Source organism: Strix aluco, chromosome 3, assembly GCF_031877795.1.
Source record: "Strix aluco isolate bStrAlu1 chromosome 3, bStrAlu1.hap1, whole genome shotgun sequence".
NCBI classification, from domain to species: Eukaryota; Metazoa; Chordata; class Aves; order Strigiformes; family Strigidae; genus Strix; species Strix aluco.
This window is the reverse complement of record NC_133933.1, coordinates 87,951,898-87,976,743: the sequence shown is the minus strand read 5'-3', so window position 1 is coordinate 87,976,743 and position 24,846 is coordinate 87,951,898. Positions and strand designations below refer to the sequence as shown.

At 37.4% G+C, this 24,846-nt stretch overlaps 1 protein-coding gene across 4 annotated transcripts in view; it reads left to right on the top strand.

Moving 5' to 3' along the window:
* Positions 1–24,846, top strand: part of KLHL32 (kelch like family member 32) — a 130,326-nt gene that overhangs the window by 37,853 nt on the left and 67,627 nt on the right. For all 4 annotated transcript variants that reach the window (XM_074820763.1, XM_074820764.1, XM_074820761.1 and 1 more), the window contains one exon: positions 18,013–18,120. In XM_074820763.1, the coding sequence (XP_074676864.1) occupies positions 18,013–18,120 (108 nt within the window). The remainder of the gene's footprint in view (positions 1–18,012; positions 18,121–24,846) is intronic.

Below are 24,846 nucleotides of genomic sequence, written 5' to 3'. Positions count from 1 at the left end.
ATTTGTCTCAAGTCTATTTCAGTGAGTCAAGGTGGTTGAGTTAGTGAGTATGTGTGCGTTGTGATAACTCTAGCAGGCTAAGTCATTTCCAATTAAAAGATTCTTTTTCTTTTTTCCCCTCTGGGAGCAAAATGAAACGTTACTGCATGACTTCATTAGTAGGCATTTACAGTGTTGGCAGGTTATTATATAACCTCAAGATTTTCTTGTACAAAATGCATTGGTTTTCCAGTCAGAAGAATTCCTTTCTTCCTTATTTTTCATTTGAGTGGGTTTATAGTCACAGGACTTTGATCTTTCTCAAAAAGATGCATATTTTGCATGCAATCTGGATGAACACAGTTATATCTATTAACTACAATAGATTTTAAAATGTCAATAATATTCTATTTTTTTTTCCCACAATGAGCATGTTAAATTCTTAGAAGAATCTTTCTACTCTGAAATGAACTACTAAATACTAATTTTGCATAGAGACTCTGTACTTATAACTGTCACAGTTGATTCTTAAGCAGTTTCTTTTCAGGGTCTTTCTGTGACATCTTTCCTCCCTGTCAACAGATAGTTTCTTCCTGTGTACACAACATTGCTGATTGTTTGTATTTTGCAACATACTGCATTGTTTCTTGATAAAGTTAGAAAATTAATTTTTACAAACAAATCCCTGAGGCATGAGAGGCTGTATGATGCAAATAGCTTTCAAGGTCTTGTTACATGAATCCAAAAGAGGAAAAGGCTCTCCCTAACATGTCTTAGAGATAGATCTAAGGACCTAGTTCTGAGAAATCAGAATTACCTGCTGCTTTTGCAGTATAATGGGATTTTGTTTTTCAGTGTTTTACCATTGATGTGTGTGGACCAAATGAACACCATTTTCCTTGCTATTGTACCCTGAAAGTGATGCTACTTAGAAGTTGTCTTTCCAGATAACGTTTATAAATGTTAGCGCTTTCCATTGGACCAAATCACTTCTATTCTTCTAGTAATATCTAGTCATTACTATGACTTTTACTCTCACTTTTAGTTTCCTGTATAGGTTGAGAAATACTTCATTTTCTTGTATGTCTAAATGTTTCCTGGGATCATTTTAATTTCATTTGCTCAGAAATTATGATATATTTGAGAAACTAAACTACTTCATCTGTATTAGTTGCCTAACACAGCTTTGGTAGATTTCAGTCACATAGATTCACTGTATCATCTAACACTGTTTCTAAACTAATGCTTTTCTTCATTTTCCCTTAGCATATAGAATCATTGCTTTTGTTAAGTGTTGAATATGCCTTTCTTTTTTAAAAATAATTACTGCAGGTTCTTCAAATCATTCAAAGTATATCCTTCATAAGGATATTACCAGCTTGTAATAATTACCTAGCAGGTAAGTTGAGATGAATTCCCATATGCTTGTTGTCGACCCACAACTTGCACCCAAAAGCAGTGTTTTAATGAATTTGAAACCTGCGGTTCTAAGTGAAAAGAATCTTTGTGAACAAGATAACAAAAGTAAGGAAATGCAAGTAACAACAGATTCTGCTTCAATCAATGGAACTGGTTGACTCTGTTCAATTGCATGTTCTTCTTGTACATAAGCTACTGTAAGTAGAATTCACAAATGGAGATCAGTGTTTGGAATGGATTTTGGTTTTGTTGAGCAACTCAGGCAAGTAAGGCAGTGCCAACTGTATTTTTAAACAGTTTGTAAATATAAAGACAATGGAAGTCTACCATGGAGGAAAAGCCTACAAAAGAAAATAAATATTGTAAATCAAACAATATTATCCTAATTAATACTACTGAAACATTTGTTTATATCTTTTCATTATGTAATACATATAGTTGATCTCCACTAGAATATGTTAATAATCCACAGTTGTCCTTTATTGGACTTCTCTGTACAAGAGAGACATGGGACATACTAGAGACAGTCCAGCAAAGGGCCATGAAAATGATGAAGGGACTGGAGCATCTCTCCTGTGAGGAAAGGCTGAGTGAGCTGGGATTGTTCAGCCTGAAGAAGAGGAGGCTCAGGGGGATCTTATCCCTGTATATAAATAGCTGAAGGGTGGGTGCAAAGAGGACAGGGCCAGGCTCTCTTCAGTGTTGCCCAGTGACAGGACAAGAGGAAATGGGCATGAATGGAAACACTGGAGGTTTCCTCTGAATGTCAGGAAACACTTTTCCAGTGTGAGATAACTGACCACTGGCACAGGTTGCCCAGGGAGGTTGTAGAGTCTCCATCCACAGATATATTCAGAAACCATCTAGCACAGTCCTGGGCTCTGCTTGAGCAGGGGATTGGACAGGATAACCTCCCGGTGTCCCTTCCAACTTCAACTGTTCTATGATTCATGCTGGAACTAAAACAATAAAGACAGTATTCCTAGAACTTTTTAGTTAAACTGAAGTTTTCCCCTTTTTTAAAGGAACTAAAAAGGTAGGTGTAACTGATGTGGTATGGATGTGACCTGTAGCTGAAATGACTGTCTCCCCTTCCCCATCCATACTCTTTTTGTGAAACCTACCATTTTAGGACAGACGAGGACTCAGGAAGTGTAAAAATCCAGTAGATTCTGAGCCAACGCTATTTTTCACCAACTCCTGAGTACATATCTATTACAGACTTGGTTGGGACAGTACAGGCTGAAATCCAACATTCTTTTAAGTGTAGTAGGATAATACTATAGGAATAGTATGTGTTGCATCCAGACTATGCAGACTATCATAATGGATTTGGTAAAATCTGTACTGCTTGTAAGGATTCAAGAAAGAGGGCCAAGAAAAGCAAGACTATTTATGGACCTGACTCTTAGTACAAAAATCCTTCTCTAGTGCTCAAGCTAGAAAAGCTAGTCTGTTAGTTGTTCAGAAGCAGTCATACCTACCCATATATGGCTAGGGCCTAGAGAAGGACCACAGCTGGAACTACTGTTCATTTGGAAATCGGATACATCCATGATACTCTAACAGATAAACTACAAGGTGCAGATGTACAATTGTAGACAAGTCACATGAACATCCCAGAGGTGGCAAACCATGTACCCTGTCATGATTCCTTGCATCCTTTCCTTCTTATCTTTGTTCTCACTGATGATAATTTATATGAAAATTGAAACATTTTCTGTGAAACACCAAGCTGTCTTTCTGCTGCCATTATGATTTATGCACAACTAGTAATATCACAGCTATGTGGTATCTCTCATTTATGTATATGTCCTTGCCATCTTCATACTCTTAACATTCTTCCCCACAGTCTGAGAAATCTCAAGACTTTCGACCAATTAATTTCTTGTCTTTGCTGTATTAATTCATATTGTCCTGTGCCATTCTCTGTTATCAATGCCCTAACTTAGAAGCAGTTCCCAGTCACCCTACAAAACTTCAGTACAGGATATAGAGTATTCTTATTTACTGCCACACCAGCAGTTTTCTTGTCTAGGAACTTTGGTAAAGATGTCTCTTTTAAATGTGCTTAATATTGAGATGAAGCTATTTTGCCCCCTTAACCCTCTTTTTAATCTCTTGGGGTTTTTTTATACATTCTTCCCATGTAACAATACTAACTGTAAACTTGTGAAGGAATATAGTCTTAGTAGTAGTTCCAGGCCTGCAATTACTGACCTTGTAATGTTCACTACCATACAGTGATGCTGTAAGAAATCTAAGGACTACTTAAGCATGCTGTCTAACTGTTTAGCACTATATTTTAATTCTACACATTAAATCAGACAAATGTGTCACAATACACATGGTTCTGAGTGACACCAACAATGCAGAAGATATTTGAAGATTCATAGTAGTGTCTAGTGTTGTAAACACGTTACTTACACACTGCCTGTTAAGAAATGAGAACTCAGTGCTGTTTGCTTCTCATTAGAGGGAAAAAAAAAACCAACCTTGCTGAAAATAAGAGGAGGCCTGGAAAAAAACTATTTGAAAAATTGTACTCCTAACATAATATAAAGGTTTAAATACAAATTAGAGTTTTGTTACTAATAATTCACTAATCCAGTTACACTTGAATGTCAAGAGGGCAGCACATTCCTTCACTTCTTAAAATATTGTTTGATATAGGCATTGTTAATAGTTTTACTGAGTTTAATCAAATCACTGGAAGAAATGTAGCATGGACAGGTGTGAGGTGGCTTGTTGTGCAATATGTATCTGAACAAAATTTTTTACTTCTGAAGTATGCACAAAAATGGTTTGCAAATGTTTTAAAGCTTTCTAAATAAATATTTAAATATTCTTTAAAGTAGACAAAATGAGGGAGTGTATCTGGGTTATTTTACTTTGTTTGTCCTTATCTTTGCAGTTAATGAGTTTTTTTCTGTGAGACTCTGAAGCAATTTTCCTTTGCTGCAGACAGAATTCCCACAACTCAGCATTGTGAAATCAAAAACATTTACAAGAATCTTTTCTGAGTTCTATTTTCAAATTCCTGTCAGTTGTTATGCTGTCAGAGTAAATAAGTTTCTGTTGCAATTCTCATAGTATGTAAATAATTATTACTGATAGGTGGTAGACAATATGGTATATTTTTCCCCTGAATTGTCCTCTTGACCTTTTTTTTTTTGTTGGAAGTCCTTATATATTTAAGTAAGAGGACCACAAGTATGTATGGCAGATTCAACTCTGCAGTTAGTGAGATAGGCCATAGGAGACTGTGGCTCATTGTCTCAAATTAAATTAGTGTTATAACAACATGTAGTGTTTGGTTACTGTTCAGTTAATGCATTTTCTCAGTTTAAAAGCAGGACAGAAAGGAGTCATTGCAGCTGTGTTGCTGTAATTGCCAATTTTCTTTACCATCTTCCTTGCTTGCTCCAGGCTACCTCAGTTCAATTTTGCAGTGCTGCTATAGCAAGTGTTCTGAAGCTGGGCTGGGCTCAGCTGCAATATCTGTGTTGCTAAGTGTCTGCCTGTGGAAAGCCAATTTATTGGGGCAGGCCTGTGTTTCATACCTGTTTTCTTCTCAGTCCCTGTAGTCTGGTGAAGAAGTCTTATATTTTAGAATGTTGTTGGATGCAGTAGATGCTCTTCTGTATTTTGCAGTCTCCATCAGTATCTTCCTACACAACCTCAGGAGAAATTAAAGCTCTTATTCTATGGGTGTAGTGAAGCTGAAAACACCCGAGTGAATTATTTGGGCAGTGTGTCATTTCTGGGTTCAGTGACTAGGACCTGCATACCATTTTAATAACATGAGAAGTATCCAAAGAAAGAGTCAAGACTGCTGAAGAGCTAAAAGCACAAGCCATATGTTACACTTTTACATCTAGCTGGTGTTAGGGTGTTTTAACACTATTGAAATAACTTTTTCTTTTGGATGCTCCCTCAGGGTTTCTTCTATTCCCCCTCATTTGTATAAGGAGAAGCCCATCACAGTGCACATACTTCTGTGTTGCACATCATCCTTGTTGGAAATTTGAGAGAAAATACCTTTCTTTAAACAAATTATTTAATTGCTTCATTGTCAACAGTGCCATTTTTTTTACACCCTGTTAACAACTTCATTTTAGTAGACTGAAATGTGATATTGCCTAGTTGAATTCATGTCACTGTAGGTCTTCATCTAGTAAAAGGTTGGATTTAAGCAGTGGAACCTTTTCATTTGACTGTCCTGAACAACTTTGTAAAATGCTGCTGGTTGCTTATCTTTGGCAGGAGTTAACCTGCCTAAGTCAACCAGTTTTCAAATTTAGACATCTAAAACCTAAGTCTTATTCATCTGACTTATTCAGATGCTACTCAAATGGAAGCAGTTCCATATGCTTGATGATGCCTTTTGCCCTTCTCTGAAGCTTTTACAGCTCTGGTATATCTTCTGTGAGATGAGGGTGTAAGATAATTGCATGCAACAGTAGGCAAAGCATAGATTTCTGCATGGGCATAGGGTTAATTTCTGGTTTGTTCTCTCTTGTCTATTTCTAAGGTTTTATTACTTTTTTTTTTTTACTATTGCGGAGCACAGGGATGACTTTTTCATGAAACTTTCATATGCTGATTTTATAGCTGCCATTTTAGAAACCAACCACTCATCTCATACAATGCTTTTACAGTTTATCACATTTTGTCCATGTCCTTACTACCTTGAATAGCTTTGCCTCACTGGAATTTCTAGCTGCACTGCTCTTGCCCTTTTCCAGATCTTCTATGAGGATGTTAAACAGCCCAGACTGAGGCTTGGGGAGGAGTGGCTGGAGAGCTGCCAGTCAGAGAGGGACCTGGGGGTGTTGATTGACAGCCGGCTAAACATGAGCCAGCAGTGTGCCCAGGTGGCCAAGAAGGCCAATGGCATCCTGGCTTGTATCAGAAATAGCGTGGCCAGCAGGGACAGGGAAGGGATCTTACCCCTGTACTCGGCACTGGTGAGGCTGCACCTCGATTACTGTGTTCAGTTTTGGGCCCCTCACTACAAAAAGGACATTGAATTACTCGAGCATGTCCAGAGAAGGGCAACGAAGCTGGTGAAGGGTCTGGAGCACGTGTCGTACGAGGAGCGGCTGAGGGAACTGGGGTTGTTTAGTCTGGAGAAGAGGAGGCTGAGGGGAGACCTCATTGCCCTCTACAACTACCTGAAAGGAGGTTGCAGAGAGCTGGGAATGAGTCTCTTTAACCAAGTAACAAGTGATAGGACAAGAGGGAATGGCCTCAAGTTGCACCAGGGAAGGTTTAGACTAGATATTAGGAAGTATTTCTTTACAGAACGGGTAGTTAGGCGTTGGAATGGGCTGCCCAGGGAGGTGGTGGAGTCCCCATCCCTGGAGGTGTTCAAGAGGCGGGCTGACATAGCGCTGAGGGATATGGTGTAGTTGGGATCTGTCAGTGCTGGGTTAACGGTTGGACTGGATGATCTTCAAGGTCCTTTCCAACCTAGATGATTCTGTGATTCTGAGGTGCTCCACTAGAATCACCACTGCCTGTGAAAGCTGGCCTGCTCTTGTTCAATGTTTTATGTATTCAGTCACTTATTTATCCAGGCAAAGATATGCTTTTTTTTTTCTCTTGCCTAGTTTACCTTCAAGACCTTTGACAGCCTTTGTCAAAAGCTTATTGTTAATCTACTTTGTTGAAAAGCAGTGGTTAGAGCCCAGCATAACATACTCTTCACCAGTAGGCTGCAGCTATTACTTTTATATGTATAAAAACAATTTTATGTTTGTGTGTGTATGTGTGCAAAAATAGAATTATCAGTTACCATCGCCTTAGACATGTGGAGCATTCTGAGCTACTGACAAAATAACCTGGCCTTCCAAGCTCATAGAGCACCAACTATACAAATAGGCAACAAATGTACACAAAGCCCATTTAAAATCAAAAGTACTGAATATTAGGACACCTTACGACATGTCCATCTGCATTTTCAGAAGCATTCATACCTGGCAATTAAGGATCTACCTTGCCAGAGTTAGATTTCAACCAAGGAGGAGTAGGTGTCAAGCCTATAGAATTTATGGGAATAATTAAACTGATGTCATCATGGTCTGTTAGTTTGGAGGGGGTTGGTCTGTTGGACATGAAGAGCCACAGGATAAATGAGCACAGTCAAATGTAGACTATTAAAAATGAAATGAAGAGATGATTTTATAGAGGCATTTGTTCCATAGGAGATAGCTGATGGAAGGCAGAGCTCAGCTGATGCTGAAAGTTACTGTGACAAATGACTGCAATATTAACACAAGCTTGGTTAGTCAAGTCATTCTTCTTTTATTTAGCAAATTGTTAGTGTTTAGTTACATTTGTAGATCAGTAAAAGGATGTGGAAAACCAAAGAAAAATGGTCAGTGAGCTGGTTTTATTCTTTGGCCTATGTATAAAATAATTTAATAAATATTTTGGTGGGAATTAAGGGTACTTCAGCAAAAATATGCTATAATCTTAATGGAAAGCAGGATTTATAAATAAAGAATGGAAAATAGGGTTGTTCTAAAATATATGAAGGGTACCTAGTTCAAACCCTCATAAAATGGGCCAGATGTGAAAGTTATCTAGCAGAAACCTTTATAAAATGAATGATTTCAAACCATTTCAAATTTCAGCATTAGGCTTCTCACATAACAAGTATGCTTTTGCAGTTATGCTGCAGGACAGAAGATAATTGTTATAGTTTTCTATTGGTTGGAACATTTGGATGTCAGTGTCTAATGACATTTACATCACATTAGAAATGGCTTCCCAAGAAGTTAATCATAATAATAACTAATATTATATTACTCGAGTCCTGTTAGATTAAGCCTTGCTGTACAATTGTTTAGTTATAGCCCGTTTGCACTGGGGAAAGTTGTCTTGATGGTACTCTATGAAGTATGCTTTTAAAAATAAGCCCCTTAAAGGTGTCAAGTTTTGATCGTGGTTTTTCCTGCAAAAAGATATTGCAAGAAGCTTTGCCTCCCTGAATGGAATGTATTGTGGTAGTTAAAGTGCTAGTTCAAGAGCTAACTGACTTCTATTCCAGTTTTATTTTGGGCTTGCTTTTGATATCACTTGCTAAAATCATCAAAGGACATGAACAATAGGCTTATGCATTCACTGGGAAGCATTAAACCAATTTAAGCCAAAATTTGCAAATGTGAGTCATACTTTTCTGTGCTTGACTGGAGATGCTGGAAAAAAAATCTGTTTTTAGTTATGCTTCTCCCTTTATATTCCAAAGGCAGGCCTGCTTAAGAGTAACTGTTGTTAGGACAGACTGTACATTACTGCAGATTAATGCAGTGCTTTTTGTGGCACTGTCCTTACAATTCAGTTTTCTTGCTTCTGCCACAAAGAAAACAATAATTTTGGTATTCGGCACCACCTATGATGACTCATTTATTTTGAAATATTGGAACTAATAAGGTTACTGTAGCTGTAGTAATTCACTGTTAATATTTTTTTATTATTCTGATATGGGGTTGCACATGAAAATTGTAGAATTGTTTCTACAGCACAACTTTAGACTACTTTTGAATATAGGTCTTTTTAGTGATACAGCACATTAGGAGTAGTATGCTACAGTTTGTCTTTTTCCCTTTTGTCTTAAATTATGTTTGTGTATCTAAGCAGAAGTTTGGGGAAGACACCTTACACTGACTGTTAAACTCTATCAAAACATAAATTAGGTTTGATGCAGGTTCAGCAAAGAATGTAACTTGTTAGCAACTGATGCTTATATTGTTTTTTTATTTTGACTGGGAGTGAAGACCCTGTACCTTGTTACAATCAAGAAAATTACTTTGTTCTTGCTGGGTTACTCCCCACAAAAATGTGCACTATACAAACAGGGAAAAAAAGAAAAATCACATACTTAGGGCCTCGAAACATTACAGTAGCTCTTTGCTTCAATTTTCATAACTTATTTGTAATTATTCTAAGAAAGTGATACCTTTTTGTACTAACAGTACAATGCAAGAAGTGCATTGCATATATCATTGATTTGGTAAGCTCTTAGGGGTTGTGTAATCATGTATCGTTGTCTGGCACTGTGATCTACTAAAAGAAACACCAAAGGTTTGGTGGAATTTGCTTTGCTAACAGTAATATGTGAGATTTCAGTACTGTGCATAACGTTGTATATTTTGTTGCTCAGTTTTTCTTTTATTTCTTTTCATTTCTTTAACTATATATTCCCTTAAACTATGAATGATAGCTGACCTTTTCATTTTACAGGATTTATTTTAGTTGCCTGGCAAATGCTTAAAAAACAATATTTAGGTAGATTTCACTGAACAGATGAATTACTGCAGGATCAGTTATCAGTGATTGACGTTATGTGACATTTTCCCTGGTAATTTATATAGAACTTTTTCAGAAGAATCATGTAATGAGCCTCTTAATCATATTTCATGCAGTTGGTATTGATGGATGTGTTTTTCAGTGCGCAAGAGACTCCAGAGGACATGGCTGATGATTGACTTATAATAGGCTTAAATTGGGAGGAAAACAAAGCAAAATATATCATGCTAGTTATGAGAAGAACAAGCCACATTTTTACATGCAGTAAGGAAGCATTCACATATTCAATTGGTTATTTGGATAAGTATACATTACATTTCTAAAACATAATTGGTATTTGATATGGACATTGTCATCTGTCAAAGTAGTATTTTGACTCCCGCTAATACATTTTGAATATTTTTTTGTTGTTGTGACAGGTGAAAACAGCAAAGACGACATTATATTGCTTATGTACTGAAGGATTGGAACATGGAAGTTAAGAACACCTACAGGTTAATTCAGAAGTAGTTCAAGAAAGGGGATTAAATAGGTTATGATTTATTAATTTAATATTACTGTTTCACAAACAGTGAGTTGCTTTTTTTAGTACAAACTGCAAAGGAGAATGTTTTGTCCTGGAAGAGTTTATAGTCCAAGTAGGTAAGAGTCTCAGGGCTGGATACTTACAAGTTTGAGTAACCTATATACAGATAGAAATCAGAAAGAATACATGACCAAGCTGTTCCATTGATGCTAGTAAGATTTCTCACAGACTTAAAATTACATGTGCAATAAAAAAATCTTGAGTTACTACATCATAACTGAGTTCCCTGAGCAGTGTAGGAAATTGATCCAAGATCTCTGAAGTGTTAGTTTACTTTCTTCATAGCTTCTCTGATGCATGAGATGAGAAGTACGATCAATTTTCTGTAAAGAAAAAGATGTGAAACAGGTGAATATAGAAGTAAGTGCATATACTGTGGGAAGTGAATTTGAATAAAACACTGCTCTTAATAAAGATGCCTATTTTAAAATAATTTTAAAAAGAACTCAAGCAATGTCGTTGGGGAATTGTGGAGACAGAAATTTCAGATGACAATTCTGCTCTTCTAAAACAGTAAAACAATGCTAGATAATGTTAGTTACTTTAAAAATTCAGTGGAAGAAGATAAATAGTCAAGGAAAACTTTGGTGATTTCATTGATCAGTTCTTTACCACTTATTTTGCTAGATAGATGGATGTTCACTCACTCTCAAAATTGTTATAGTGGGTTTTTTCCAGCTATAAATATATATTAAGTTATTCTCTTTTCTTCAGACGTGTTTCTGAACTGGGTGGAAAAAAGTTAGTTCAATAGTTAATGTGACTACCAAACAAGTTTGGAGTATTTTAATTTTTACGTACAGAGCTCAGCCTCAGTAATAAGAGTCTGGGTAGCATAGTATACATAAGGTTTAATTTATGGTAAGATGGATAAGAAATTTTTTTGCCATAACATTTGGCCAAAGTGCTTACAATATAGTTGATAATAATAGGAAAAGTAGGAGTGAGTTTTTAACACAGAGCTCTGCACTGACTTAGAGATGAGAAAGCTCATGTGCCTTGAGCTTAACTTGCTGTTAGTTCATCCTGACTTCCTGGGTGTTCATCTTTTTGAGTGTGGTGCAATGAAAGGAACTACAAGAATGCTAGTTCACTCTGTGCCAACTTTCCACTCTCCTTATCTGGTGGTTGTGAGGAAGTGCAGCAAATGCTTATGCACTTTACAGTAGAGAATATTTCAGATTTCTGGACAGCCACACAAGAACAACAGCTGAAGGTAAAGGCAGGCTCTTGCACTGTTAGAGTCAAGGATGAAAGGTGACAGGGTAAGCCAAGTGGGAGATGGACTCAGTCGAGATACTTGCATAGTGTTGCGCAAAACGAGCTTGGCCTTGCTGAAACCCTATGAAGATCATGTGAATGCAGCTTTTAATGGAGATGATTCAAAAGTATCCCAGGATTTTATTGCTGTGCTTGCTATCTACTGCTAAGTCTGTGGTAGAACAAGAATTTCTGTAGGTCAGAGCTATGCATTGGTGGGGAGGTCCGAATATTTGTTTTGCGTTTTGGTGGACTTGGAACTAGGACTGCTGGTAGTTATCAAAACAATGTTTGAGAAAACAGCGGAAGGAAATTTGGAAATGTTGCTCTTTGGGTTACTGTAGATTGCTGTGGTAAGCTTAGTTTACTTTCAGGTTTTTGGAAGCTTAGATTTCTTTGAAAGTTGCATTTAGAGTTGAATCAAAGAAAAATGGATAATGATGAATGTGTCTTCACAGTCTTGCTGGGGGAACTTTGAGATATTTTAGAAGTAATTGCTGTGCACTGGAACCATGTATTTTACTCCTAGAAGAGTGAGGGTATTTCTTGAAAACAGTAATTTAAATGGTCATTTGCTCATCTCCCATTTGGAATGTAACAGAAAAGTAGATGTAGCTGAAGTAAGGGATGAGCATAAGAGTCGAGATAGGCAAACTGAACGTATTTTTTGTGGATTCAGCCTCTGATAATTGGTGATCTGTTACTTTTTTTTAAAGACCTACTCACCTCATGCTTTTAAACTAGAAATGACTTTACATGACTTCAGAGAAGTGAAAGAAAACTCTGGTTCTTATATATAGTAATTTGCAACAGGAAGCAAACTTACAGGTGCAAACTTTTCTTAGTTTACTATTGATGTCATTGTAGGATTCATTCCAGAAATACTCATCTTCAGAAGTTCTTTTCTTCTCCTAAAATGAATACACTAAAAGGATACAATTCACTCTTATCTCTTCAATCATTCTTCAGTTCATTCAACCCTTTACTTTTAAGATTGAAGTTTTCACCTATTTTAGGCATCTAGGCTAAGATAAGTGTTTAGGCCTCCTCTGCAGTTAGAGTAGAACAGATACTTCATCCTACTAAGTTTTGTAAATTGGTCTCTAAACATGCCTATTTCTATCTATTGATTACCCAGAAAACACTTTCACTTACTTTTGTTATACAGCTACCTAACTTCAGATATTATTACAGGCCCTGATGACAATTTTCTCTCCTTTTCTCTCAAGTTTTCAGGTATATTACCAATTTCCCTTCTATCCAGTATTTACCTGATGTATCATATTATTGTTCATTTAATGACTTTATTAATTTTCTGTAAACATCTCTTATATGTTAAACAGGTTTTATGCAGATTTAAATTAGAATCCAGTGGTTACCTCCATGTTCAATTTTTTTTTTAACTCCCAGCAGAAAGCTTATAAAAGCTTAATAATAAGAATTCCAGTTTGTTTCCCTAGGTTGTGGCAGTAAGTTACTTACAATTTTGGTCACTGTATTTTTTTTAACAGCATAACCATTTGTTCCTTTTATATTAATTTACCTGTCTCCTGAGGCTGCATATGTCTTGATTCTGTTTCTTGCCTTTAAAAGGCCGCTAAGTTGTGTGAAATTCGCTGAAAGCATTTACTTGTGTAAAATATTGTACAACTTGGTTAAGTTGTTTCGTGATGACTTACTGCTTGCTATGCCCGATATGGCTGTAAGATTGATGTGTACAAATGACATCAAGCTCATTACTCTCATGGATATGGAACACCTGAGTAAGCAAGAAAATGACTCAAAGGCAAGAAGCAATTTTGTGCCTCACCATTATGACAGTGAGAAATTTGTATTTTGGGGATTTTGAATATCATCTTGTGTTTCTGTGATCTGGTGTCGATTCTTTTGGTTGTATGTTGTGAAGGAGTTTGTATAAGTTGCTGCAATGCTGCCTGAGTGATAAAATCAATGTGTCTAGACATTTTTTTGTCTCATTTATGCTTATTTTAACTGTAATACATTATTTTGATTTGGTGGTATTTTACACCCATCTTGCATTTTGCTTTTGAAAGCTAAGCAGCAGCAAAAGCTGAGCACGGAAAGTTAGACCCAATGTCTGTGCTAAGCATCTTTTACTTAGCCTGTCCTGCCTGATTGTATCAGATCTGATCACATATGAGCCTAGTCACCCTGTTGTTGTGTGCCATTCAGTTTTGAGCTCTTGTCTTTTGTGTTCTATGTTTGCAGAAGAAAACATTTTGTAAAGGTGCCTTGGGCTGCTGAGGGCAAAGTAGCAAAACTGCATGCAAGTGTGGTGTGTATTAAACACCCACCAACTTGTTATGTTACTTTGAAGTCAAATTTTCAAGAGTCTGAGAGGTTTTTTATGGTTTAATTATTTTTATCCATAGATTGTGTGCTATGTTTTCCTTTTCCCTTGGGAATAGTTCTCTAGCTCTGTTTCTGTTTCAGGCCAAGATTAGAAGAATGGAGGGTCGATTCCTCCTTTTCTCTTCTTTTTACAGCTAATAAAGTGTCTGCCTGCCCCCCAAGAATGAAGCCATCCTAATTTGTAGCTTCATAAACAAGTGTGAGCTCAGGTGGAATTCCACAGATGGAATATATCCATTTGTGACAGGATGTTGAAACCTGAATTTTGGAACACTTGCCGCAGAATGGCATGTGGATTGTGTTTACTTTTCTTTCAGGGAATTGGTTTACTTAATTAAAATCTTGACTAAACCAGCAGAATTTAAACAATCACTTTATTTCCCACAGTGTTGGCTCATTGGATGATTGGATAGCAGAACAAGACCAGGATATTTGAAGGAACTGGAAGAAAACATAGGTCCTCTCACCAGTGGGTTTTATTATAAAAGGGATCTTTAGTTAATATATTAACAAGTTGTACTGCCAAATGTCATGAAGGTCTTGGAGGAGAAATGAGGCATTTTCAAAGAGATTTTATTTTGTCCAAGCAGAAGTATTTTAAAATAAAGTATGATAGATTAGCATTGTTGAATGACATTAATAACTAAAATTGTTAACATTTCATGTTTAGCCAAATTTGGTAACTTTTCTGGTAAGTTTGAATTGTGCACTTGTCCAAATATTTTATATTTTATTGTTTTTCTTGTCTGTCACTTGTACATCCACTTGAGATGTTTATCTTATTACCTTGTTTTTAATGTACCCAAGGGAAAAATAAAGTAGGCTACTAGCCTGGCGTTAAAAGCATGACTGATAGATGTGTTTAAGATCACAAAACTTCAGAGCATTTTCAGAGATGCATCTGAAATCAGAGTTCGACAGCCTACCTGTAACTCATTCTCCAGGTATTGGTGAAGTCTCAAGCCAGAATTTGATGATTCATATATTTCTACAGTTAAAACTACAATACTCAAGTACAGCAGTGCAAATTAAAGGCTCAGTTTGAGCTCAATTTCTGCCTATGATTGAAGAGATTTTTTTCATGCTGGATTAAACCTTTAAACTATCAGACTGAGAAGGAAATTTGCCTGCTGGTGAAGACAGTGTGGATCACTGAGCAGTACTAGGTTCATCTGTGTGGGAGACTACTTTCCTGGAGGCTAATCCAGTTCAACTGAATGTGAACTGTCTGAGGACCATTGCAGACCTTATCTTTTGATCAAATTCTCTGGCTTTACCCTCTGAAAAACAAATGTGGTTCATACTCAGTATCAAAAAGTTCCACAGAATGCTCAGAGGATAGTATGAGAGAAAATGAACTCCATATAGCAGATGGCATGCAAAGTCATAGTGCTATGGCTTACTGGCAGCTACAGTTCTGATAGCCCATTGCACTACTAGACTATGCCTGTACTAGTAAATAAGATGGATAAGGGCTTGTTTTCTGTCCCTAAAAGTGACTGGCACAGCATGGCTCATGGCCATATGGCTAAACCATCTCTCCTCTATAGACAGGTTGGCTTTATCCATTCTGTCTATTTGGAACAGCCATGGCTTGAGTTACCCCCTGAACCAGAGCCTGGACATTGCCTGGGAGGGTGCTAGTTGGCAGGGCATCAGTGCTCTGCTGGAGGCTGTGTTCATTAAACGCTGTGGATGATTATGGACAGTGACTGAGTTAGCAGCCTGATCCTGCTGAGTTTACTAAATTGGGTATAGTAATAAACCCTGTGTAAGGACCACATCGGAATCCTTGGTAGAATCAAATGGTCTCCTAAAGGTAAAGTTAGTAAGTCTACAAAGATACTCTACCAGTTCTTCATGGAAGTGATTCATGGTCTACAGATGAGATTCAGTTGTTTCTTTGTATCTGTAAGCTTAACCCATGGTGTGGGACATCATCCCTTGAGCAGAACAGAAACTTAGTTAGTAACCACACTGTCTTTTAACAGTTCCTGTGTACAGGTAGGTAGTGTACAAACAGTTGCTGTAGCACAGTCACAGAATGCAGAGCATGCGGGATCTTGTATTGCTGAGCATTTCCAGCCTTCCTGCAGGCAGTCTGCTGTGCAACTGGGTGTACAGAAGGTGTGCAAATCTACCCTGATGTAGACAGGTGTTGCTTTGAGACTTTACTCTCTTTATTCAGGAATTGGTGTGTGAAAGGAATATTATCCAGAAAGTTTATTTAGTAGTGAATTTCTGGAAAGAGAAGCTTGGCTCTTCCAGACACAAACAGCAGGTCTGCTTTTGCAAGGAGCAGGTGGCTGGTAGATACCTTGCAGTTCCTGGCAAACCCTGAAGCCTCACAGTAGCTATTTGAGCTCATTTGATACATCTAAATCATAATGAAAGGTCTAACTCTGATTACATTTTTAATGGAATTAGAAAAGTGTCTGAACTTGTTAGAAATTTTTTTTTTTTCTATCGAGGTATATTTCATGGTTGTGTCTTACTACTTTTGTTTGATAAAGCTTTTAAACTATTTGATGCTGCTTTTCTGTTGCCAGTTTGGAAGAAGCCCTGATATCACTTGATCGAAATAGAAACTGCAAAAATACAAGGACTGACCGTGTTGTGATAAATGTCACTCTTGCTTACTGGATGATTTCCAGGCAACAGATTTATGTCAAACTATGGCATTTTAATGATGAAAATACTAACATTTTCAGAATAAATTACTTATTTGCAGGAAACACTCAGTTCTTGAAAGAAGCCACCCGGGTCTCGGTGAATGCTATGTGCTGAACTGTTAGAAGGGGTAGGACTTATTTTTTTCCTTTAAATTCAGCTCAGTGGACAGGTTGCACATGTGAAATCCAGTGTGCTTATTGACTGCCTCAGCTTCTGCAGATATTAGCCAGAGTAGAGACAAAATTAGCAGAGGGTATGTTCATAAGAAGTGCTTCTTTGCTGGAGTTCTTCAAGTTGAAGCTTGGTAGCCTCCATAGAGATGTGAAGTTTGGCTCAAAACCAACTGAGGATAAGTTTAGACTCTCTTTAGCAATGACAGATGTAGAACTGTTCAGTTTATTTGTTCTCAGTTTACTGTCTAAAGAATATGAGTGGTATATTTTGTTAAAAAATGTGTGGGCGAGTGACAAAGAATGAAGAACGGGACTGATAAGAGGAGGGAAGGATGGTAAGTTAGGGGTACTGCAGGAGTGTGGGCTGGGAGGGAAGAGTGAGGGGTGAAGACAGGAGTCTAAGTTTAACAGAGATGGGAATAAAAAGATTCCTACAAGGATCCAGAGATTGAGTATGGTTGCTTCAATCCAGGGAGGCACTGAATACTCATGATGTGGAAAGCAAGACTGGATGAAAGGGACAGTTGCTCTCCTCAGTGTTATTTTCCAGGAAGTTCCGTAGCACCTTGCCAATCTTCAGTTTAGATTTTATGATCTGAGAAACTGGGGCAATAACAAGTAAGGGGAGGTTGTAAGTTTAGGTGACTGCATCTCCAACCTTCCTACTCATTCAATAATTTGCGTATTATATTGTTCACATTCTGGTCTGAGATGCTTATTTGGAAAGGATTGTTTATGAAAGATGCTGGGTTAACTGCCCCTTCTTCTCAGGCAAGTAATTGTGTATGGCTTATTGTTCCTACCTATATATAATGATACTATGTATAAGTACTATTTCTAGAGGTGCTTGTGTAGATGATTTTTCCAGAGTCCAATTATTTATCTTTTTTATTGAATGATACTGTATTGTGTGACTCTTCCCACTGATTTCCTCTGAATTACTTAGTTAAGAATTATATATACATGGGACAAAGAGATTTGTTTCAGTTTTTCCAGAATGAGATTTTGTATTTCTGTATTAATAAAAGGACTCAGTTGCAAGATTGGTTACTATGGGGTTAGTATTGAAAATTTGGTATAGATCTCATTCTAACTTGCAAGTCTGTTGCTATTTGGAATTCTTATCCAAGGAGAAACAAAGGTTAGTGAAGGTGGAAAAATCAATCCTCCTCTTCCTGGACCTTCACTGGGCATTGTTTTTAGTAGTTAATAACATTTCTTTTCTTTTTGTAGGCAATGTTCAGTCTCTGCATGGTTGAAAGTGAAGCTGATGAGGTGAATTTGCATGGTGTCACAAGCCTTGGTTTAAAACAAGCCCTGGACTTTGCATATACTGGACAGGTATTGTACAGTTCTTCAAATTAAGAGACACAAACGAAAGCAAACTGCAATAAAAGCTGAAGATGACCTTTACAGAGGTACTAGAAATTATTTTTCTTGTGCACTATCCAGTACAAGGTCTTTTGATTTAACAGATCTTACTTTTTTATATACTGTCACTTTTTTTTTTTAGAGGGATTGTCTAATAAAAACATTGTTTACGTGCATTGTTGCCAGGTAGTGAACTATGTAGGACTTGTATGCACCTTTTATGGTGGCCTGGCTGTTCATAAAAACTTAATGTGAGTGATTCTGCATGCTAAATTAAATGTAAAGAAAGGAAAAATACCCTAGGTGTTTCCCTAATGATAAATATTTATAAACGCTGGTTGGACAAATTATATAATTGAGGGGAAAAGTAGTCTCTTATTCTCTGGACAGATGGAGTCCAAGCATCTTTGTAAATGCTTATAGGTACTATACATCTTTATTGTATGATAGCAGGTTATGTATCACATTATGTTACTTCAGAAAATGCAGAGTGATGCTCCTCTTCCCTCTGTCTGCCCCCCAAAAAAGCCCACAAAGTATATATGACTTGCCATATCTCTGTACTGCATTCTTGGACAGTGTTGCTGTATGACTTCATCTCAGTTCAGAGTTCATGGATAGTGAGCTCAGACCATCCAGCTATTTTTGCTTTGGACTCTAAAGTTCTAGATAACCAAACTATTTCTGGAAATATTGCTACAACAGTTGAATCCATTGATGCATATTTTTTTATTAGTTAATTTTGAAATAGAAACCTTAATTACGTATTACGTTATCCTGGAAGTCATTGCGTTGTACAGATTTAAGGCATCTGCTTCCATACTTTGGACTGAGCACGTGGCCTTCATTTTTTTCAAATGGAATTAAACAGAAATATGGAAAGAAAAATTTGCCCTGTTTTAGAGGAGCTATTTTTGTCACCAGCCAACAGTTATACGTTAGCATTGGCCTTAGAGATTAGCACTTGAAACTTCTATGTTTCTGTTGTTATGGAAAATGTTACTTATTCAATAATTTCTTTGATGTAAATGAGAAACAAAGATGCCATGCTATATTACTGAATTGTCTGAAGATCTCAGTACATGACTTCTCATTGGTATGCTTTTTATTCTTTCAGTTGAAAGTTTTGGTAGATAAAATTGAATGTCTTCTGTGCTGTTGAGCACCTGTCATCTTAGCCATTTGAAAGTATAGATCAATTATTCTGAAGAGAGAACTCTTGTTGCTAAATGGAAGTATCTTTTGAGAAGACCAGTTGTAATTGATTTCTATCTGACCCATCCTGTCTGCTGTGAGTAGAGATATGCTCCCCTATCTTTCAGCGAAATTCAGAGTCTAATAAACCTGTGTAAAATACGTTGAAAACTTTGGAAGGATGGATTTGGCTTTTATGTAAGCCAACGATCCACCCCACATTGACTCCAGGATAGTATCCTCAGCTCCCTAGTAAATAACATGTGCTTTCTATCCTTGATCCTTTACAGACTTTTGAGTCTTTCATTTTCAGGTATAATCTACTTCGAATAAATGAGTGGGCTTCTTGAGTTAAATATAGATGTGCATATATGTACACTTGCTCATATATAAATAAGTGATTATAAGGCAATGCTCTGTAGTGTCTATCAGATACACCAAGTGCTACTTTGAAGCACAGTGAAATGAGAAGGATTCTGTAGGGGTTCTCTTACAAAAATGCCTTTGAAGCATAACTCAGTGGTATGTGGGTCTGAGAATTAGCAGCGTAGAATTTTCCCTTTTGTCCTTGAAATTCTCTTCTGGCTATGGTTTATATGTATTGAGCTGACAGAATCTGGGTGAATGTTCCAAGGTAGTGAGTGGGAGTAATCCGCAAAGGCTTTCAATAAATAACTGGATTACTGCATGCTTACATCAGAGAGAGTTCTGAAAACAGAGTGGTCTTTAGTTTGGGTCTGTGAACTCTTTCTGATTTAAAAAAAACAAGTAAACAAAATATTTCTTAGTAACCCAAAACTCACTCATGCCAATTACAACCTTATATTGCTCTGAAAACATAGGTATCAAGCCATGATCTGATGTGCCTCTTAAAAGTCAAAACCATGAAGTCTTTTTTTTTTAACATGTTTGGTCAAAATGTTAGTCCAAAATATTGCTATTTCTTTAGGTAACACTGTGGAACTGACAACAGTTTAGGGACAGTCCGAAGGTATCATTGTCTGAACAGATAAATACTTAGTTCCAGCTTTCTTGTCTTTATTGCTTTAATATTTTGCTAAGCTTGCATTCAATTTGAAGTGTATTAACTCAAATGTAACTTTCTGTATAAAATAATATATTGGAGACATCTGGTGGAAATATTTAATATTGCATGATGGCAATATTTGATGCCTGTATTTTTTTGAAAGTTATGAAAATTAAGAAATTTAACTTTTAGCATGACATTGCAATCTGAAATGAAGTTCTGTCATCACTGCCTCTTTTTTTTAAATTTGAAATATGCCTGCAGACTTAAAATGCAAGCTTCATCTTCCTGTCTACTTAGGCAGACAGTGCCTTATTGTAATTACTGGTGGAAATATTTTGCTTTTAAGGGAAAATTGATTGTTCAACAGAAGAAAAGATTGTTGTAAAGCCCAAGTTAAATATAAATAATATCATAGTTCCAACTGAATTAATCTATTACTGTGGTCCCTAATCATCACAAAGAAAGAAATGTTAGTATAGAAATAAATAAAAACTAACAGAAAGAGTAACAGCAGAATTTTATTCTATGCATGTAGTCTCTCAGTAATCCTCTAAGAATGAAATCTCTGGCAAAAAATGTCTTAAACACTGTTCCCTCTTGGCTGTAGGCATTTTACCATGTAAGACGCATAGTCAGAATTCAGATATATAACTCTTTTTGTGTTGTAGCTGACTCTTCCTGTTGTAGCTGACATATCCATTCTTCATAAAAGGTCTTTAAGGTCATTCTGTCTTTTACTTCACAGCTGGCAGCAATAAGACCAGGCTAGAGTCTCGGTGGCTAGATTACCCTTCCTCCTCACAGGGGAATTTTGCAAGTGTCATATGTGCATTGGAAGGGAGATGGATGAAGTACAGTTAATACAGGATTAGATTATTAATACAGAGAAACAGTTCTTGGTGCAGGGTTTGGAGCTCACAGTTCCTTCTGTCAAAGTGGGAGACTTAACTGCTGGGCTAGATTGTCATGGGCACTGTTGCCAGCTCTTTTTGACAATTTTTTTGTTTGTAACTCTTCTGTTACCAAGAGACATAATCTCATTCGGAGGAATGGGATAGCCCCAGTCCCCACTGGGAAGGCCAGTATAGTTAGGTGGTGAGTCACTCGTCATTACAAGAAAAGGTGCTTTTGATCAAAAGAGAACCTTTGAGCATCTGAAAAGTTTCACTGCTGAAAACAGGCTCTTCTAAACGCTAAGTGCTGTGGGACAGAGTAAATGGTTTGAACTGAAATTTTGAGGCTCTTGTATTCCTCCTCAAGTTTAGGTCCAGCAAACATATATATATATATATATGTAAAATCAAAGTGATACCATTGTTTGAATCGGCTGACAGGCACTGTGGTATAGTTTCAAGAAAGAAGAATTGTGCAAGAGCACTGGATTTAATTTGCAGTAGATGATTATGATCCTGATTCAACAAAAATACAAATACACAGTTGGAGTCCAATGTATAATGAAGTGCTTCGCTGACTTGGATCTTTCTACAACAGAATTGTAATTCTGTTCTATTACCATAGACTAAAGATATATGATAGAAATATTTTGCATTTAGATAGAATTTTATTTGAGGACCTCAGTACACAGTACAAAAGCAAGTAATTGCTGTATGTACTTTGTTGCATCATAGACAGGAAATGATTTGGGGAGAAAATAACTTTCCAAAGACAACACATCAAACCAGCAACTTTATTAGGGCTTAATACCAAGTTCTCCTGGCCAAGTCCTGTTTTCCTAACTGGCTGATCTCTCTGGTTTTTTTTCTAAACCAAATATTTTGTTTCTGTATTAATAGAAATTGTCTTCTTAAAGTTATAAAGAGATGTTTTATCCTCAGCTCTTGCTCCAAAAGGGGATTTTGGGGTAACTTGTCCTGTGGTATCTTCTTAGCCCAAGATTAACACAACTTTACACCCTGCCTATGGAATGTTGAAATGTTTCCTTTTTTTGAAAGCCATATATGAAGTTGCATTTATAATGATTTGATAATAGGCTTTAAAATTTTTCTGTTTCTTAGCATATTTAACAGATTTTCTTTTACTCACAAAAGCTAACATAGCGGTTAATATCAGTATAATATTCCAGTTACAAATCTAGAACTTCATGGTATTTTCAGATATATATTTTTATTTGGTGTGTTTGGATTGCTCTCAGTATTATTTTAATGCATTATCAGTGTGAGTCCTGTTTACTGCCTTTATTTACTAACTTTACCTTGTACTCAGTTAGTTTAAAAACTCTCATCCTGTGACAGCTATTATCACTTTACCAAACAGGTTTCAGGAATTGGTAGGAATACCACCTGGCAATTTTTCAAATTCATGCACACAAACCTATGGTTAGCTAAAGTATTATTTTACAGCTCCTTTGTGAAATTGTTCTTTCAGCTTGGTTATTTCTTTGACAAAAAATATGAAAGTGTGAAAGGTCTTCTCCAATAGTAAAGAACAGTAGAAATAACTTTTAAGTACAACTATTTCTCCTGATAATTGTTTTGATTCCTTTAAGAGTCTTGGCTTTCATCTCCCATCAAATCCTTCCCTCATTTGATGGTGACAGCTTTGCCTAGTGATCAACCAGTATTTTACCTGCCACTTTCAATTAAGACTGGGGGGAGGCAGCTATCAATATTTTAGCATCACTTATTTTGTTAATCCTTTCTAGCTTACTTGTGGGTGAAGTGTACTGCAAAGCTGTATTATGATGGTTGATTTTCTTGGGTAAGTGACCTCTTGTGCCCTGTGAGTAGCAGTTCCGCTGGTTGCCTTTTGATTAAAATGAATCATAGGGTTCAGTTAAACTGCCTGGTGTCCCCAGCAAAAGTGACTTCAACTATTCTTGTTCTTTTCTACCAGGGACAACATGCCAAGGTCATAGAAAACTGATTACAGCAGGACTATGTCTTACTGGAAATACTTATAATTTTTCAATGCAATTTCAAAGCCAAAAATACAAATTTGCTACTTTGTTTTGGACATCCTCCTATCAGGAGAATAATCTTGTTTCTGCCTAGCAGTAGGTTAGAGCTACTAGGTGTTAGGTTCACAATTCAGCTACAGATGGCTGTCACAACCCAGACTGGAAGCATGAGAATTGCAACACTTCTGTGATCCACTCGGGTTAAATTAAGGTGAAATGACATCAAATGACCGGTTAAAATCTTTTACTTGTGGTAGAGAACAATTTAAACTTGGAAAAGGATAATAAGCGATGTGGTCTCTTATAAATCTATAAGAAAGGAAAGGAAAGAAAAAGAAAGGAGAGAGAGTCAAAGAAATCCGAATCACCACCCCTGGATCCAGCGTTGTCTCAAGTCCGGTAATCTTGGGTGGTGGGTGCACACACAGCAAAGTTTCTGTCGCCTTTTAAGTTCATCTTATTAGCTGATTAGCATACTAGATGAGGAGGGGCAGGTATTCCACAAACTCATTTCCATGAGAGATGAGGAAAAAGGTGGAACATGGGTTCCAGTTTGAGTCCGTGGTTGTTGCCCAGTTTTGGTTTTTCTTCTGTTCCCAGAGATCTTATCAGTCGTCCCAGAGATGATCACCTCTTATCAGTTCTTGTTACCACTTCGATGGCGAAGGTGCAAAGTCATTGGCAAGGCAAGCATGGTGTCTGGCTTGCACAATTGAGCCACAAAGTAGCGGGCTTAGTGGTACTTGTGCTTGAGGGGAAACACCTGGTTTCACTCAGTCCATGTCTCCCCCTCTGAGATTTATCTAAGGAATGCAACTGCAGGGGAGTGGGGGGGTGCATCCTTCAACACACTTCTGCTTCCTTGGGTGACATTCCTTAGACAAATCCAAAGGCGACAGCTTGTCCTTGAGGTTTTCTGTGTTGATGAATGTTTGAGGCATTTCTTCCTTCAGTTCCTTACAATGGCCCACAAGGTTTAGAATAATACATAACTTAACTCAGTTTGTGAAGTTTACTGCAGAGAAAGTTAAATGTTTCATGTTATTTGCTCTGGGTAGGTGTGTTGTGGTTTAAGCCCAGAGGGCAACTGAGCACCACAAAGCCAGTCACTCACTCCTTCCCCTCAGGGGGAGGACTCCTCACACTCTTCCCCTGCTTTATCGTGGGCTGCCTCTCACAGGAGCCAGTCCTCCATGGACTTCTCCCACATGAGTCCTTCCCACAGGGCATCAGCTCTTCATGAACTGCTTCAGCATGGGTCCCTGAGGCAGGCTGCAGTCCTTCCAGCAACAGACTGCTCCAGCACGATCTCCCCTCAGCATCACAGCCTTCTTTGGGTGCAGCCACCTGCTCTAGCTTGGGGTCCTCCACAGGCTGATTGTGGGCATCTGCTCCACCATGGACCTTCATGGTCTGCAGGGGGACAGCCTGCCCTCTCACCATGGGCTGCAGGGGAGTCTCTGCTCCAGCACACCTTCCCCTCCTCCTTCTTCTTTCTTCAGCTGACCTTGGTGTTTCCATAGGTCTTTCCCTCACTCCTCTTTCTCCTCTGCAG